The sequence below is a fragment of the Buceros rhinoceros genome, unplaced genomic scaffold, assembly GCF_000710305.1.
Source record: "Buceros rhinoceros silvestris isolate BGI_N320 unplaced genomic scaffold, ASM71030v1 scaffold13758, whole genome shotgun sequence".
Lineage (NCBI taxonomy): Eukaryota > Metazoa > Chordata > Aves > Bucerotiformes > Bucerotidae > Buceros > Buceros rhinoceros.
Window position 1 is genome coordinate 1,517 of NW_010428704.1, and position 19,170 is coordinate 20,686.

At 43.1% G+C, this 19,170-nt stretch overlaps 1 protein-coding gene across 1 annotated transcript; it reads left to right on the plus strand.

The window, feature by feature from the left end:
• Positions 1 to 5,752: 5,752 nt before the first annotated feature.
• SLC25A33 (solute carrier family 25 (pyrimidine nucleotide carrier), member 33) lies at positions 5,753 to 15,158 on the plus strand. The gene is made up of 6 exons (XM_010142374.1): positions 5,753 to 5,934; positions 9,594 to 9,671; positions 11,061 to 11,161; positions 12,256 to 12,322; positions 13,625 to 13,905; positions 14,578 to 15,158. Exons 1-6 carry the CDS (start codon positions 5,888 to 5,890, stop codon positions 14,778 to 14,780), a joined length of 777 nt encoding a protein of 258 aa, XP_010140676.1. The 5' UTR covers positions 5,753 to 5,887; the 3' UTR covers positions 14,781 to 15,158.
• Positions 15,159 to 19,170: the final 4,012 nt, after the last annotated feature.

Below are 19,170 nucleotides of genomic sequence, written 5' to 3' on the forward strand. Positions count from 1 at the left end.
AGGACAGAGATGGTCTTTTAGGGTATACAGGCCTTTCAGGTTCGTTGCTGGACCTGATTCTTCTGCCTGTCTTGTTATTTACAGAGACACGGAAAAGTGTACCATCGTTTGTCCTGCTGGGACCTTACAGAAAGGAAAATGAGATGGCAGAGTTAGTCTTCTCAAGCACCAGCCAGTGCTGAGCTGTTTGGTGCACCACCCACCTTCCAAACTGTTTATTTCAGAGCGATTCCCTGTTTGAGGCCCTGAACTTCCATATCCCTTGTGTGGATGTATCCACTAATGCTCTTATCTCTGCTTTTCGAGTAAGAAATGGAGACTTGGGGCTCACTGGACAGAACAAGGAATTGAACATCAGTTTCAGTTGTTGCCCCAGCTATCAAAACACCTTTCCCTAATGATGTGTTCGGAAGGGGCGAGCCAGCCGATAAGGAAGCGAGGAACCCAAACCGTGTTAGATACAGGGCTTTGTGCCACGTCTGCCTTACGCATTTTGGGTTTTGAGGAGTAGTAGTGGTAAAGGATGCCTGCCTCACAAAATTTGATGTAAGGAGCTCATCTGCGATAATATTTTGCTGTATCTATTACATCAGTTGTAGAAAGAATTGTTAGTGTGTTAGTGCTTGAGTTCCTGCCGAGATCCTTCCTATGCCTTTACCTTTGCACTTCCTTTCAGAGAACCTGTTCTAATACGTGGGTTTTACTATGACATAACGCTGTTTGCAGAACCAAGACCTTCGGTAAAATTACCTCTCCAGCAGAAGAAAGTGTCAGAAGTTCAGAATACTTTATAAGTTGTGTGTGATGTTAAACTTTGCTAAATTGTGAAGTATTTTTTTCAGATAAAGCAAGAGCAGCCCATTCACTTGAAATAATTTTGATAGAGACATTGTTTGTCTTACGATAGCTTTCTGTGAAGGTGAGGATGGGGCACAGTCTCAGCTCAGGGCGGTGTAATACAAATTCTTATGTGGGCACAAAAACCACGGGCCAGCCTCAGACAATCGTACTGTCCAGAAAAGAAGTGTTTAATTCTTCAGAGGCTGGGAGTGATGAAATGTGCTTGAATGTTAGAAAGTGTTCTCCAGCTTCCTACTAGCCGACTTAGTATAGGAAGAGAGACTAATTGGCTTCCTTTTGTTTCTTTAGCTCCTTTGATGGCTTACAGTAGTGACAGCAAGCCAAAGGCTCTTGGTGTTTTGTTGGGAAGAGGACTCTGAGGGCAGGAAAGATTGCAACAGCAAGGAGAGTGATACCTAAGTTGCTCAACAGACACGTGTGTTTTCCAGCCTGGTCTCCTGCCTCCCTGGCTGAGGTCAGAGCAGTTGTTGCTTGTTTTGGTTAGGGGAAAACTGCAGACCAGGCTGCAGCAGAGGTTACTCCGTGGTGTCTTTCCAGCTGCAGTAATACTGTTTACTCTAGGGATTTCATAAGAAGGGGCATTTAGAGGCTGCAGTGCCCTTCACAGAACTGGCAAAGAGCAAAGGATTGTATATGCTGTATTGCTCAGTGATTCAGTCTAGGACAGTAGGAGTAAGCCCTACTCTTAATTAAGATTCTTGGCATCTGTATCAATTGTGCTAGTGGGTGCTGAGAGTTTATTTCAAGTGCAAGTCATTGGTGTATCGGGGGTGGTCTTTGTAAAGATAGAAAGCTGGCAGCAAGAGAAAAATGGGAATTGGATTTGGAGATTTGCATCCTTGCCATGTTTTTTAAAGAGTGTTTTCTGTTTATGGAAGTACCTTTTCTCTCGCTGTTAATATATACAGTATGTTATGTATCTCCATCAATACAAAGTATCATGTTCTCAGACCGGGAGTACATCATAAAGCAGAGAACTGTATTTTTGGCAACATGTGCCCGGCCCATCATGTAACTCAAGAGGGCATTCAAAGCTGTTTTGCTGGCAGTGACAGGGCAAAGCTGGTGAATTGTTGGGTGTCTCACACTGAAGACATTTTGCATCTGTGATACCTGCAGAGCAGAGCTGGGAGCCTCTTGTTGTACACTTGCTGTGTGGCTTGTGGAAGATACTGTGCCATAGTGTTCTGTTTCTAGGGAGGTTTCTATCTTTTGACAGAGGACGGATTCAGGCATTGTTTGGGCATTTCTGCAAGAGGCCAGGGTAGTAAATATTTTATAACATCTCTGGAACTGTAGCTTTGCACTGATGTACCAAAAAAACCCCTGACTCAAACCACTACGAAGACTTGGAGGGTTTGCCTTTAATCGCAGCATAAGATTTTCCCACATCAAATTTATCTGGCTGCGTATCTGTGGTCTGAATCTTTCAGGGTTTACAGCAGGTTATGTAGCTGAAGAAAGCTGGTTGTTTCTCCTTTCTTCCCAGATGGAGGCATTTGGAACACTCCAGGAATACAAAGTGCTTCTTTTATGCACAGTGTGTTATTTTTTTCAGCCGTCTTTCCAGGGAATAGAGCCACACCAGGGTATGGTGCATAGAATTCCCATGTGGAGGAAAATCAGCTCTTCTGAAAAAGCTGCCCAGTACATCAGAATCCTTACTTGAACTATCTGCTGCGTATTTATATTTGGGACATAGTGTGTGCACCCTGGTGACATCCTGAGAATTGCTCTGTTAGATAATGTTTTTCTTCTTAAATGTCACACTGACAACATAAACTCAGCTGTTGAAACTGATGATGTGGATGTTAACTCAGTGCTGAATATCAGAGGATTATATATGCATTACCAGAAGTACTTGAATATTAAAGGATGCATAAATTTATTGGATTATCAGACTTAAAAGGATGAAAGGCAAGGAGTGGGCTACGAAGGTGAGAAGGCAGCTCGTGCAGGAGGGAATATGCCAGAGAGGCTAAAAATTGTATGGCAAGATGTTACTCTGGCCTGAGCGGCTGGTAGTTCAGAAACAGCAGATGGAGTTTCAGTGTTCTGAAGTTAGGAATTGTTTCTGTGAAAGTATTGTTTTAATGTTTATACATGTGAAAGAAATGGGGACTGAATATGGAGACAGCAGTGGAGCACTGGTAGGTAAATGAATCGGGAATTAAGACAGTCAAATTCTCCTCATCGAGTTCCCACAGACTTAAAATTTCTCTTGAGTATGTTCATTATTCAGGTGTTCATTATACGTGCTTGTGTCTGTATTGGATATACATAGTAGGAAAGGTGGCAGTGGGGATCTGCAGGAGGGATCCTCAAAACACCTCCTGCTCCGAGTTAAAAGTGTGAGCTGTGGGAACAGGAAAGGTTTTGCTCTTTTTGCCTCCAAGATCTAATTTCAGAGAAATGCGAGCAATGTGAGATGCATCTGACAAAACAGAGAAGAATAAACTGGAGCAATGTCCTCCAGAGTAGTCAGTACAGAAGGCTCGTGTCCAAGCCCTGGTTCAGTACACAAAATAATCAGAGGCTTGATAAGGTCTCTGTGAACAGTCCGTTTCAAGCCAAATGACACAACTTTCAGCTGCTGTGTACCTTGTTCCGTGAACAACTTTGTGACTTTGTTCAACAGTCAGAGCATAAGGGGTTTAACAGGGATGAAGCCAAAGCTCGCTCTTATAATGTCTGTCACTCTGGATGTATGGATTAAGGTTTTTTACCCTTTCAGCAGGGAGGAGGAAGAAGCAAGAACTTAGAGGAGAAACTCGTTGAAGCCTGTTGTTAAATCATCTTGCCAGTCTCAGAGGAAACACGGTTTCTTCTGCTGGATGCACTGCTATCTGAAAAGCATAGTGTTTGGGATGCTGGACTTGGCCAGAATCTTGCAGAGCATAAAAAGTGAACAACTTTGTGACTTTGTTCAACAGTCAGAGCATAAGGGGTTTAACAGGGATGAAGCCAAAGCTCGCTCTTATAATGTCTGTCACTCTGGATGTATGGATTAAGGTTTTTTACCCTTTCAGCAGGGAGGAGGAAGAAGCAAGAACTTAGAGGAGAAACTCGTTGAAGCCTGTTGTTAAATCATCTTGCCAGTCTCAGAGGAAACACGGTTTCTTCTGCTGGATGCACTGCTATCTGAAAAGCATAGTGTTTGGGATGCTGGACTTGGCCAGAATCTTGCAGAGCATAAAAACCAGAGTGAGGAAGTTGTATTCCCCAGCCGTGTGGTCTGGGATGTTGTTCTGAACCTTAGAAAGAACCTTAATTTTTGTGGTTGTTCAGCCAGGGTGGCCAGGCTGTTAATGCAAGTGCAGGGCCTTCAGGGCTTTGGCAAAGAACGGTCACTGTGTGATACAAGACTTACTGTTTCAGCAGGCAAAATAAGCTGTGCCAGATAAAGCATTTATAAACTAGTATGTATCTACAGCTTGGATTTTTCTGCCATTCTTTAACTGACCTTTTCCTTGCATTTAAAAAGATTCTTCTTGTAAAATAGTCCATGTATAGATGGGGCTTTGGAAAACACACCCTGGTACCTTTGTTAATGTCCTTTTATAGACCTCTGTTCCCACATGAGCGCATCCAAACTTCTTATGACTCTAGGAAGCGATGGGTGGTTTTTTTTAATATGCAAGACAAGGATGTCTTACATATTTTTTTGGATTCATCTTTCCTGGAAAGCTACTTAACTTACAATTTCACATGAACATCAAGAAAGTTTTAAGCTGTTGACTTGTGGTGTTTTCTAAGGAAAATCCCAAACACAAGAAACCATTTTGTAATCAATAGGTTCAGTTGTAGTAAACGCCCTTGGAAAAAACCTGAAATCTTTAGTTAAGTCTTCCTAAATCCCAGTGTGTTTGATGAATAAAATTTAGATCTGGTACCTCTTAAACAGCCTCAGCATCAGTTTAATTGTGCAGTTTTGACAGAAGGGACATTCAGTTACCAAAGAGAAAGGGCAACAGAGAGAGAAATAGTTTGACCAGTCACTTTCCAGAGCACTGATTAAAACGAACATTAGGACTCAAACACTTCATATTCCTGGCTCCGTGTGCTAGTTCTGAGACCCAGTCTGACTACATTAAGATGAGTGTATGCCTATTACAGGATCATTTCTTTATCCATATATTGATATATGTGTGTGTCTGTCTGTATGTGTATGTATATACATATATGTTTGTGTGTGTGTATAATAATTTTTGCCCTTCTGTTACTGGAGTATGGGAGTTCTGTTCTTTAGCAGCCTTTCTGTCCTGTTATTCACCTTCACTCTCATCTTTGCAGCTTCCTTCCCCCACACACACACCCCAAGAAAAAGTTGATATCTATTGTTTTTAACAGGGTCTAACTTACTGTAGTTCTGATATTTGCGGCTTCTGTAGACAGCTATTTTAATCCTAAGTACTGAAGTAGTGAAGATTTATATTGCTGTGTTTTCAGTCTATAGTGTCTAATCCCCAGTGGCTTGTTCTCATCTGCCAGCTTCCTGCTTCCCATAAGAAAAATCCATCCAAGGGTATGTCTGTTTTGGGACAACAACCTCTGAAACATGGATGCTTCTGAAGTTTTTACAGGCAGACTTCCAAGTCCTGGTAGAACATGGGACCAGCAGATGGTCTGTCAAGGATTCTTTGTTAGTGCTGGTTATCATCTTTGTGTTTACCTATCTCTTCACTACATGTGATCAGTGTAACAGTTTCTCAACCTTCTCTCCCTTCCCCCAGGGCTTGGGGACACTCTCCCTTGCTTAATGCCAAAGCTGCTTCCTAATAATTTGTCCACAGTGCAGAGCAACTGGAGACAAGTCTTCAGGTTTTATTTCAACACCATGCTGTGATGTGCGAGCTGTTTTCGTGACTGTCTTCTGTTTAAATTGTCTTACAGATGCGGGGGAACAGTTGGTGCCATCTTTACATGTCCTTTAGAGGTAATAAAGACTAGGCTCCAATCATCAAAGCTAGCCTTCCGGGCTGTCTACTACCCGCAAGTTCATCTGGGGACCATCAGTGGTGAAGGAATGGTCAGGCCGACGTCTGTATCGCCTGGGCTCTTTAGTGTTCTCAAGTGAGTACTGCTCCTCCTGTCATTCACTTTGCTTGACACCAGTGACGTGAGTTCTGATTACTCTGGACAAACATGGAAAGCAGATTTTGCTCCTCCAGACTTGAACTGGAAGGGTTCATGTCAGTTGGGCTTCTGCCTTCAGCAGCAGAAAGATAAATTGTTCTTCTAAAAACACATACCTGCTCGGGACTCCTAGGCATTCCTTTGCATTACTACCACCACTCAGAAACTTTCCGAAGCAAATTGATTTGAGTAAGAGTCTGGAGGTGGAGTTTTTAAACTGTCTCCTCACACTTAGGCTTTTTGATAGTTACGAATTCCTAGGGATCAGTACAGAGGACATGCTGTAAACTCTTGATATGCCTTAGCTTATGGGACCTATCACAGAAAATATTTGTGAGGAAAGGGCTTTTTCTCTTTTTTAACATTGAGACATGTTGTCTTTGTCTCCTATCAGGAATAATCATGTTTACTGTCTCCTTTGAGCATTGGAGAACAGGTAATCCTTCCTAGCTGGGGCAGCTCTTGCCAAATGATTGCAGAACTGAATAAGCCATATAAGCTGTCTTTTTCCTGGAGCCGTTCCCAGTTTTCTTTGAGTAGCTGGTAGAGACACTTGTTGCTATTGCTGCCCAGGCTATTGACCAGTTTGATGGCGGGAGGTTCTCACTGCTGTCTTGAAGTGCTCTCTCTTTGGAGTGTCATACCAATGTGAGAGCCTGTGACCTTCCCTTCATAACGGACCAGCATTGTAACAAGGCTTCTGATTCTCTGCCCTTAGTGATGCATGTCAGCCTCTGATCTGTCTTGAAGCTGTCCCTTCACGCTTCGAGCATGGGTTTGGACTAGATAACCTCCAGAATTCTGTGTTCCCAGATATTTTAAGTTATGCCTGTCTGCACTCTTGTGTGGATGATCTGTAACTGAAACTTCTGGGACCAGGGGAAGGACACTTTTGGCAAAGGCAGTCTCACTAAAACGTAATGTCTGATTGGGGTCTTGGAAGCTTGTAGCTTTTCCTCAGCTACAGCTGATTTAATGAGCTCTCCTCTGCTGTTAGCTGTTGTGTTTGCCAATAGTATTGTGCATCAATCCTACCTGCAGCTGTATTTTGTATGATCTCTGTTAAAACCCTTCTGTGTGGTTCAGACTGCAGCAGTTGATGCTCCAGCCATTCCCTTTTCAGATGTGTAGTCAAGAAGAAGAGGAAATGTGAAATCATGTAGCTTGTCACTGCTGAGTTTGACCAGCAATTCTGTAGTCCAAATCTCTACTTCTATAGTTCATATCAAAGCACCATAAACTTATGGCTCAGGCCTCATGCAAATGGGTTGAGTTTATTTAGATCATTGGGCACCCCAGGGTGATGCAGAGAGGTCGTGTTTAGATCAGGTAGCAGAAATGCCAAACAAAACAATGACCAGCAAAGCGAGTTGAATGGTTTTATGTAAGGCCAGCACTGCTTGGCAGATGGCCTGGGGAGAAGCTGCACGGTTACATAACGGTACGGTGCTAATTCAGATTCTGCAGAGCTGGCTGGCTGGAGTCATTCTGGGACTGGAGTTTCTGTTTTGTAAACAGCGCTTCTTTCCCCTGCCGAACATTTCTTTGTCTATTCAGAGGTGGCTCTAGAGCAATTCGTGACTGAAAATGTAAGGTTGTGCCAGTTGCCTTTGATTTTCATCTCTTTTCCCTGGCTATCTTTTCACCTTGCAGCACTGGACTTCAGGCAGCTGTGACTAAAGGAAGTGAACACTTGAAGGCTCTACATTCGTTCTCATGGCCCATCTTTTTCAGGAGTTGTCTTTTTGTTCAGGGAGAGAGGAAATGGTTTAAACTTAGGTCAACCTTCTAAAAATTTATGAAGCTCATTACATTTGATGACTATGATCTTGATTTCATTTCACTTCAGGAATTGCTTAGCTGCGTGTATCACCAAGATTTCAAACTTGCTTATTTCCAAGGATTGAGAAGTGAGAGCAAAAACTTCACACTGTCATTCCCTTGCAGGCAGCATCTGTGAAGAACAGATAATGCTATTGATTCTGATCTTCCTGATAAAAACAAAAGTATGAAGAAAGAAGTGGAGATAGGTCTCTTCTTTTTACTCTTCAATCCCTTTCTCGATCTCAGTCATGCATGCATCGCCAAACTGGATATGTCTTGGGTCTTCTGGTTTGGGAAAATTGTATGGCTAAAGAAGCAGCTCTTCGAGCCCTATATATAAAATTTCTCTGTTAGTTAAAGGTGTTGAGCACGAAAGCTCCTTAACTGCTGTAAATAGGAAGCAAGTAGGTACTGTGGAGGGCAGGTTAAGCCTGCTGCTGTGTAGAAAGCGTTCCAGAAGGACAGGCTGTTTTTGTCTAATCCATTTAAGGTTCTGATGAGTCACCCCAGCTGGAATCTGCAGTCGTGACTGTTAAGCGACAAAGAACAAGTAGTTGGTGGATCTGTCTCCTTGGAGACACTCAGCCCTGGAGTTTACACAGAAAGTTCGACTCTGCCGCTGAAAGAATATTTCAGAAGCTCCTAGATCTTCTGTCTAATGCATTTGGTTTTGGAATCTATGAGGAACATTTTCAACAGTGCCAACGACCTAGGAAGCAAATTCTGAAAAATTGGCAGTTCCAGCAGGTGCACGTGAACTGCCCGTGAAGCCCAGTGTTAGCTGGAGTTGCTTGCATGCTTTTCACGTGAGTTCAGTTAAGAGGGCTGTTGTCTAGCAGACTGTGTGCTGAAATCCCAGTGATTACCGGGCTGTACATGACTTCCGCTGGTAAATAGTTGGCTGCTTAGTGTTTGGCTGTTGTTTGAGTCTTTGTAAATGCGTCTGCGGTTAGTAGTGCAAGGAGTTTGTAAAATAAGTCTTTTTTAATGAGTCACTCTAGCAGGTTACTGTACAGAATTGGCAGCTGCTGGGGAAGTTCCTCAGAAGTCCTAGCCCAGCACGCCTTCTGAGGTGTGCCGGAAGGTGAGTGGAAATGGCTTTGGAAACCTGGGCTGTAGCAATTGCAGAACTGCAGCAAAGCAGCATTTTGTGATTTTCCTGCTTTAGGCCTGACCACGCAGTGCAGTCCTGACAACAGTACCTCTGTAGTTGGGGTTTACTTGGGAAAGATGATGTGAACTCTTTTGAATGCCCTCAGAACCAGATATCCCCAAACTACCTGGGGAGACATAGTTTGTAGTACGGTTGCTGTGTTCAACTTATCTTCTGGGAGAAAAACACACCACTGGGAAATTGTGAAAGGAAAAAGAATTTCTTTTTTTTGTGTCTCCATGCAGAAAGCAAACTCCTGAATTTCTTAGATACAGAGAATGCCAAAAACATTCTTTGTTCATCAGAGTCAACTACTGGATTCTCCATGAAACTTTATTTCAATTCCTGACAGCTTTGAAAGAATGGAAATTATAACCTTGTGCCATATGACACACATTTGCCTGTAGTGCACTGAAGTTTTATGGTATCGTGGCTTTTATTCAGTAGAGTATCGTTCTGTGAATTCTCAAGTATATTATGTAGCTTGAAAGCTAACAGCTTCGCAATTAAAACTTACTGCTTTTGTACAGTTCTTTTGACTGACTGTCTGACAGAATGAGAGGCATAACTTTTAACCCAAATACTATCTTATTCCCCTCCCCTTTGTTTTTATTTTAAGGTCAATTCTGGAAAAAGAAGGACCAAGGTCACTTTTCCGAGGGCTGGGTCCAAACTTGGTTGGAGTTGCACCATCAAGGTAAATAGTTAAACTACTGCTAAAAGACACGTTTAAGGTACGAACCCAAATGTTGCAGTGCATTTGTGATTGAAAAGAATAGGTCATGAAGTTATCCTCTCTGTAAACTGAGATTTGTGCCTGTGTTCTGCACAGTATCATACCAGGAAATACTGTCAAGAATCTGCACTCGTGTAACACTGGAAGGTGCAGATTAAATAAGGCATTTAAATTCCAAGTCATTGCAAGAGCCACTTATATGCTTGAGAAAACAAGAGAAAAGTAGTGCAGAAAAATCTGTGGGATTAATATTTGTGTTTTTTCTAATACGATCTGTTAACTTCCCTGCAAATGCATACAAGTGCTTGCCAAACACTGAGCAGGCACTAGATGCCAGGGGAGAGCAGTACTGATCTGGTCCTTGACTGCCTAAAATCTTCTCAGATGAGAAACTGCAGCTGAGGGGGAAAGACTCGCATTGCTTCAGCCACATAACGCTGAAGGGGGGGATGCATGTGCATCCCTTTTTTTGAACAGCAACAAGAAAGTTAGCTACAAAGCCTGTTCGTATTTGGAAGTCTTACAGGCACCTAAATGGCTTCCACAGGTACCTGTGACTGTCCCATTCTTGTCAGGGCTGAAGATCTTTGTGCCTAGCAAGTGTTAAAATGGGATAGCAATAGGGAATTGGCAGATGTTCTCTGCCTGATTGGACTAGTTAAAAAGGAACTCAAAGAGTGATGTACTCCCTGTCTGGCTCTTGCCTAGAAGGTAGGATGTTTCCCCTGGAAGTGGGGAATCCTATTTATGTGTACTCACTTATGCTGCCTTTTGTCTTCCTTCATGTTCTTCTATAAGATTGGAAATTCTCAAATTGTTGCCACCAATATCCACCCTTTCCTAGCAGTTCCCATCAGGGAGTGGTGATCTGAACATACTTGGTTCAGACAGCTTCTTACTCCTCATATTGGCTGTTGCAGGTCAGCTGAGCTTCCTCTATTCCTGTGCACTCTGTAGGGTTCAGTCCAGGATTAGGTGTTTAAAAGCATGAAGTGCTGCTAACACAGTTATGGTGCTGAACAAATCTGTGGAAAATATAGGCTCCAGGTGGGAAAGTAGCATTCCTAAGTTTCTGAAGTGTGTTTAATGCCAGAGCTGGAGTAGTATCCAATCTGATACCATGTTGCCTCCCATCTCAGATTTTCTGAGTTACTTCTACCCCATGGGTGTCAAGTCAGAGAGTGGCACTGTAGTGTAAGGAGAGAAAAAACAAACCCTCTGTCCTTGAGATGGAAGGAATCATGTGGAGGCCTCTGTGGAGAGAAAGGCTCCTCTCAGGGGGGCGAGGGGAAGAATAGGAATGTGTCTAACTTGATTTGTGTGTATTACACTGCCTTTTTTCCCCCACAGAGCTGTCTATTTCGCATGCTACTCCAAAGCCAAAGAGCAATTTAATGGCATTTTTGTGCCCAATAGCAACATTGTGCACATCTGTTCTGCAGGTTCTGCAGGTATGTATTTGTAATTCCTCTTCTGTGTGGTCTGCAGCAATACGCAGTCCAGACCCTCACCACGAGCAGGCGACACATACATGTATCTGTGGTGCTCTGGGATGCAGCTTAATTCTTTAGAGTATTTCTTTCAAGCTGTTGTTACTACCCGCCTTCTATCCCAAATAGAATGAATTGTAAGGGGTGGACTGGGCTTTCAGTACAGGTCCTAGGCTAGACCAGTCTTGGCTGACACCTCTGGATAATTGTGGTATATGGATGAGTGCAGAGGCCAGTATGCAGTGCATTCTGACAATGTACCCTTAGTTTGAGGTCATACACGCCTGAGAACAGGAGTTCGTTAGCTTCTAACTTACCTTGTCAACAGAGAAACTGTTCCCTGTTCAACTGTTCTCCTTTGAAATATTTCTAGATTGTTGTTTACTGACTTGGGATGAGCTTTTTTCCAGCTGCAATGCTATGGTAATGTCTCTAAATGTAAGAAAAAAAAGTAGCAGTAGGCACCGGCACACTTTTGATGCTATTTTAGCCAGATTGTTTTAGGATGTGGTATTTTAACTACCAGGATGGGGAAAATAGTTTGTTCTTGTAGGAAAAATACAGCAGAAGAGCTCCACTAGTTCAAGCATCAGTCACTAGAGCGATCATTAAAAATAACCTTTCCCAAAGTAACCCCTTAATTGGATTCTGTACTGAGATGGCTCAATGGCACCCCCTAGAGCCTTGGGGAAAACGAAAGCCACACGTGCGTGTTTTCCCCACAGGCTCCCTTTGTCTGTTACTCTAAAACCCGGTCAGTGAGTAAGGTATCTTGTCTACAGCAGCCTTCAGGATCGTGAAGTACGTATTAAAAGAGGTGCAAAAAAGGAAGAATCCTTTAAGCCATTCCAAGGCCATTGTTTGACACCTGCTGAAGTTTAACGTGAGGTGGCTCTCTGGCAGGAGAGACGTAAGCTACACACCTGCGTGTCTTTTGAAACCTCTGCACAGAGCTGGTAACTAGAACTCACTGCACAGTCGATGAAGTTCATGGTCGCCGTGGCTGTGCACTGGCCTGGACTCAGAAGTACTTCTGGTTTTCTTTTGTTTTCCAGCCTTTATCACAAATTCCCTGATGAATCCTATATGGATGGTAAAAACCAGGATGCAACTGGAACGGAAGTAAGTAGCTGATTGTGGCAGATTGGATGCCTCTGAGTGGCTAAAGAAGCCTCTGGAAAACTGAACTTGTACATTTTTACTCGTGGTTCTTTGATAGGTTGTTCCCCTCACTCTCAATTCCACCTTTCAAGCTTCTGCGTGGTCAGACTAAAGGTTAAGGTTCTATGTGTCCCATTTCAGTTTGGTGCACAGTTACTATTGAGAAGGATGTGGAAGTTGCCTTTAGTGCTGAGTTAGGTTTCCAGTTTCACTGTAAATCAGAAATTGGGCATAGCATTATTTTTCTCTCAGATTGCTGCTTACAAAATCTTCTGTACTTCAGGGGTTGATGTTGAGGATAAATCTCTCAAGGACTGACATGCTTTTGATACAGCAATATAGAGGCTGTGGAAAGCTCCAAAGAGCTCATGGGGGAGGCTGAGCATGAGATGGCAGTCTGTGTCCCCTTTGGAAATGTCACTTGTCCTGATCCGAGATCACACAGATGTGTGTGTGACTGCAGCAGACCATGGTTACCGATACACAGCGAGGCAGCAGTAACAGCAAGGGTGATGGTTTTAAATTGTAGTGAGGCCACATTAGTTCAGTTTCATAAAACATTCCAGAGGCAATAAGAATCTGTTGCAGAGGGTTAATGTTCTTTTGCTTCCTTCGGCATTGTGTTACTGTTAACCACACTGCCTGAAGACAGAGAGGGAGTTCGACAGGAGTATCTTTTAGCTGAGTGATTCACAGTCACTGATGGATATTGAAGCAATCAGGGACTCAGCTAATAATGTGACTGCTTAGAATGGAAATTCCTTCCTGCAAGGACTCGGTAGGTCAGATAAGAAGGATCCTTGAAGGCACCACAACTTATAAATAATTTATAAGACTTAATTCCAGCACTTCACAAGGTAGCACCTATGAACCAAGTGCTGACTCTTAAAATGAAGAATCATTTCTCTGATAGCAGACCTCTGTCTCTCGGTCTGCTCAAGATGGCTTTAAATGGAATTACCAGTTTACCACAAAGCAGTGTCTCTTCCGTGCTTATTGTCTTTTAAAGGATTGGGGTGAACTCTGATGGAATGGATAGAACTTGAGCTGAAAGAATTGTCACAAGTATGTTAGTGAATTAGCAAAGTGGGCAGTACTGGCATGATAGTCCTGCTCTCTGCACCTTTCCTAGAAGATTTGTGGAGTAAGACTTAGCAAAGAGCCATTTCTGTAGTAATAAAAACTGCTGAAAGCCGTGAAGGTTTTTTATATACTCATTCTTTTTCTGGGCTCATTATGTGTTCTGTTCTGTTTGTTTTTTAGAGTCCGGGGTTCAAAACCAATGAATGCATTGCAGTGTGCTAGATACGTTTACCAGACGGAAGGCATCCGTGGCTTTTACAGGGGCCTGACTGCCTCCTATGCTGGGATTTCTGAGACCATTATCTGCTTTGCTATTTATGAAAGTTTAAAAAAGCATTTAAAGGAAGTCCAGCTGCCCCCTTCTTCTAATGGGACCGAAAGGAACTCGACAAACTTCTTTGGGCTGATGTTTGCTGCTGCTATTTCCAAGGGCTGTGCCTCTTGTATTGCTTATCCGCACGGTATGTTAACTTTTCCATTTATGACTGCAGTAGAACAGCTGTTGCCTGTCATCCAAGACAAATGATGGGGTTTAGGGCTGTGAAATTCATAGTCCTTTGAATGGCCAAATGCACGTTACTGTGGTGTGTGCGTTGGCATTTTCAGTACTGGCCCCACCGTTCCCAGTTAGCCACGGAGATGGTGCATAGGGCTTCCTAGTTTAAAAACAACTCCAAAAATGCCCCAGAGGAATTGCACGCCTAATGCTTCAGTTCTCACTAGTAGTGTCATCCAGCTGAGTACCCACAGCCTTTGGGATTCTGTGATCGAGTGGTGGGAAACACTTGCGGGCTGAGCAGCGTTCCCCTTCTTGGATAACGTGAATGTTATCCTGGTTACATAGAAAAAGCAATATTGATTCTGTGAGCGTCAGTGAAGCGTTTAGTTCTGTAGTAGCTTTAATGAGCAAATAACCACATGAAAGGGTTTATTCCACATGAAAGGGAACTCCTCTTGAACTATGCTTCTTGCCTGAGGGGCAACGTGTACAGGGTTCCATGGCTGGACGTACAGGCAGGCAATTGGTACAGGAAGGTTTTCACATCCCTGGGTTTTGCATACTCTTCCTGGTAATGGCATGTTTCTCAAGGGGAAGGTTTGTTAACTTTGGGCTCTGTTTTACCTCTCTGCAGAGGTCATACGGACACGGCTGCGAGAAGAAGGCACTAAATACAAGGCTTTCATTCAGACAGCACGTCTGGTAGCACGTGAAGAAGGCTATCTGGCCTTCTATAGAGGACTCTTCGCCCAGCTCATCCGGCAGATACCAAACACAGCCATTGTGTTGTCCACCTATGAGTTGATTGTGTATCTGTTAGAAGACCATGCCAAGTAGCAGTGCCAGGACTCCTGTTACGGACTGTAGACCAATTTCTTCATTGAACAAATAGTCCTTTAAAAGACTGATGCAGGTGGTTGTGCTGGGGGAAGAATTACTAGTCTATGACCACCTGCTGGACATTTCCTTTTGGAGTCATGCTTTCTGAAAGGTCTCAAGTCATTAATGTTAATAGTTAATTATAACTTTTTTTAACTTAATGATAATTAAACTGTCTACTAAATTAAATTACACTATTTAATTTAAGTATATGTTTGTTCTTTTCCTTAAGCACAGTCATATGTGGTCAAGGAATGTACCTCATACTATCAAGTGGTCTCTCGGACTGATGTTCATTAAAACTGTATTAAACCGGGAGAAGAACTGGTTTGGAAATTTGGAACTCTGTCATCTTACCACTGGAGTCATGTCTTTTTTTAGCACTGTAAGAGTGTAATGCCCAAAGAAGTTTGAGAGTTTCTCTGGTGCATTGTTCACTGCTGTGTGAACATCCTGGGGTGTTCAAGGAGGACAATCTTGTAAAACGTTTCTCTGTTTTGATAGTGTGAAGTACACGCACCAGAATCTCTTGGAGAAAGCCACTTACCCTGGCAATATTGCTGGAATATGATTGTGAGAGGCTCGTAGTAAAAATTTCATTACAATACCGTGCGTGCCTTTGCATTTGGGATACATGCTTAGGCCAGTGTTTGTAAGGAGATCTGTCACGGCTTTTAGACCTTGCTTTTGTGAAGGACGGTCACGGATTGTGGCCTGGCTGCCCTGTGGAAATTGCATGAGATGCAGTTACTTGGTATCCTGACCTCAGGCTTTTCCTGCTGTGGGGCTTTTCTGTGTTATGTTTCCTTATACTTCAGTGCTAGGGGTCTGGAGAGAGGGACAGAGGGTAAAAGGGATCCCAAATGCTGTAGGTTATAGATGCAGTTCTGGGTTCTGCTTTACAGTGATACTCAGGAATATGTCTCTTGATCTGATGTCCTTGTAGAGCAGTGCTTCTCTTGAGAATGAGATACTGTTATCTCCTGGCCAGGTCACTTATGGTTAACATCAAAAAATCCACAGCTTGTGTAAATAGTTTCTTTATGTCATTACTTGATTTCTTACTGAAGGAGATGAGGATTCACCAGCTTAGTGTGGCCTGTTGAACATTTCTCACGTTTCTACAGATATGGTAGCTGCCTTCCCTGTCAAAGACACAATATCAAAGGGATACATGTATATAAATAATTACGGATAGTGCCAGATAAAATATTTTAGGACTCAGAAAGGGTAGGCTTGTGTTTTGCTTTGGCCATACTATGCTCTCCTACTCACTGGTGTCATTTGCTTTGGCAGCTGAGACAAACACTGCAGCATTTGAGCCCAGCTTCAGCCTTTCCTGCTGTTGAACTGAACAATGAGCTTCTCATGGTCGAGCAGGTGTTGAGTTCTTGTCCGTAAACACTTGTTTAAGCTCATCTTTGACTTCAAGGACCATATACAGCGGAGGTGGTGACTGGACTTGCAAGGATCATGCAAAGCATTAAGAAACAGCCTGGTAGTGAGTAGGGCTGTCTTTTATAAGATAGAGTTTTCAGGCTAGCAGTTTGTTGCAGAAATATAATGGGTTGATAACTGAATTCAAACCTTCACGTTTGTTCTCATTAGAACCTGGCTGATGACTGCTGCTTGAGGTCATCTTTGACATCAGCATGATGGAGGAGCATAGTGCAAAGAGGGCAGAACATCTGTATGCCTCATTATGAGGCAAAACTGCAAAAAGAACTAATTTCTATTATGTCTGGCTGAAAAGAATGTATCACATTACCTCAAGCTAAAATTGGAAACAGTTGAGTAACTAAAAACAGGCATGACTTTTTTTTTATGGAGACGACAAGCAGCAGAAGCTTCAGTCTCTTTATAGGAATCAAAACTGTCATACAGCGCTGTTTCTATTTTTGAGAACTAGGACACTTGTGCTGCTACTTTGAAGCATTTTCTGAGATTTGCTTTCTTAAATTAGGGTTCCTCTGTATGTATCTACAGTGCACTAGCTCACTTCTCAAACGTTTCTGAGGAGTTTGGGTCTTAGTAATGAGAGAAAGCAAGCACATTTTGTTCCATCTAAATGTGATGGAAAACCAGGAATTTGGCTGGATTTTTGGTTTTGTTCTTTAAGCTTTGCTACCAACCCTGACAGAATTATTTTTAATTTGATAGGGGGTTAATAAGCTACATTGGGAGCTAATAGAATTTCTGGATTAGGATGATTTACTCCTTTTTCCTTCCTCTCTCTACTAGAATTTTTTAAATTCACTAATCCTGTGAAGAGTTAACATTTTCAGGTGATGCTCTGTGAGCAATCCCACTGATGTCACTGAGTATGGAATAAGCCTATTTCCAGAGGGAAGAATTTGAAGTAGTTTTTCCCAAAGGTGTATCCAAATTTGAAAATAACCAACCTTGCCCTGGTTGTGAAATCAAAACTAAAAGCATTTTTCACTTTTCATTCCACTTCTTCAACTTCCACAAAGTCAATTGCTTGGAAGGTAAGTAAATTTGTTACAGGTTAGAATTTCCTGGGCAGTCTTCTTCCAGGTTTAGGTTTCATTACTAGACTCTTTATAGCTTAATTACCAGTAAGGTGATGAAACTATGGTTGTATCTGAAGTGACCATGAAGTTTCCATTAACTTCACCGGGACCAAGTCTTTTCTCATTCATAAATTAACAGTTAAATTGAAATTGCACACTGTCGCTGCAATAGTATTGAACTACTCTTGTTGGTTTATTTAGCTCTGGAAGCATTTCTTAGACACTTTAAGATATTTCAAGTCCTTACACTGTAACACTTACTGCCTCCCTTTAGGTATCCACGGTTGCCTTGATAACCCTCAAAATTATCTGCATTTACTAATGGTTGTGATACGCGCTTGTACTGTGATTGTGACTTCCACCGTGATTTATAGTTATTTTGCACAACAAATTCCTCATTAGCTCCTTTAAGGAGGAAGTTTTAGGTGAACAGTGCATCTGTGTTGGTTGATGGGAAGGGTGGGACTTCTGTAGAAAAAATAGACAAGCTCTCAAGAACAGAAGTCCTAGAGGACCTGCAGAAGGGCTTGATGTGCAAAATTGACTGTGTTCTTCCTCCTCTCCCTGTCCCTTGGTCTCATAAAACAATCCCCAAATAATTGAGCTAAACAATGGAAGAGAGATGGAAGAATTACGTCTCCCCCCTGCATTTATCAAGATGAAATAGTCACTATTGTTCCACAGAATTCACTTCCACGGTTAAATCTGTGAAGATAGAACAGTTAAGACCCCAACCACAGTTCAGTACAAGTTACAGTACAAATATTTTTCTGCGAAGAGCTTTTTCATTTGTGGCTTTTTAAAAACATGATGTTGACAAAACTGGGTTCCCCTGAATTTTGAGCAGTTCTGTCTTGTTCTGAGGTGGGCTTTTTTTGGTTTGTTCTAAACAGAAAAATAACTGTGCAATTTGAGGCAGGGTCAGTCTCATTTTGGAGAAGTCCTACCTCTTTGTGTGAAACCAGGGCATGACTGTCAAACCACCAACTGCTTCCAGTTCTTAAGAACAGTAAATCCCACCCATGCGCGCTGAGAGGGGCAGAGCATAAATGGGTGTTCCTTTGCTTTCTAGGGAATTGTTTCTGAACAAGCTGACGGGGGAACTACTCCCATCAGAGACCCAAGGGCTGTCTGCAGAATGGTGGTGGTTATCAACGTGTACAGAGAGGGAAAGTCCAGAGCAGCAACTTCTGTCTCGAAGGGAACAAACTGCCCACGAAGCCCAGCACTTGAATCGCTGCTGCACTTGCCACACTATCCCCTGGCTAAAGTGGGATGTTAGTGGCAACGTGGTTTAGTGGGTGACATTGGTCAGGGACTGCAGAAGGGCGATAAGCTGTGCTCTGAAATCAGTGGGAGGGTACAGAGTGCAATGGGAGGGATCTTCATCTTCCCCGGACAGCCAGGTGGTTTGGGAGGGAGGTACATCCTCACAGAGAACTTGCTCTCTTGGAACTCCCGCCTCTGCCCCTATTTCTTTTCCATAAATCTCTGAAAAGCCATCCTTTCTTCTCCAGAATGTACATTAAGTTCTCTGCCTTGTTGTGGCCTCCGTCGGTGGCACTTTGATGTGTGCGAGTGGCCCTTGGGCAGGGGAATCCCCTTAGGTGGAGCCTTGTACGGGCTCGGGCCTGTGGTGACGTCGCGGGCTGCCGCAGCCCCGCTTCGCCGGGGCTTCTCGCTCTTTCGCTCCGGCAGGGCCGGCACCTAGAGGGCCGGAGCTGCTTGTATAATAGAGAAGGTCTAAATTTAGGAGAAGAAAGAAGAGGGAAAGCAGGTAGAGCTCGGCGCCGGCCCAGGCACGACGGGCCTCC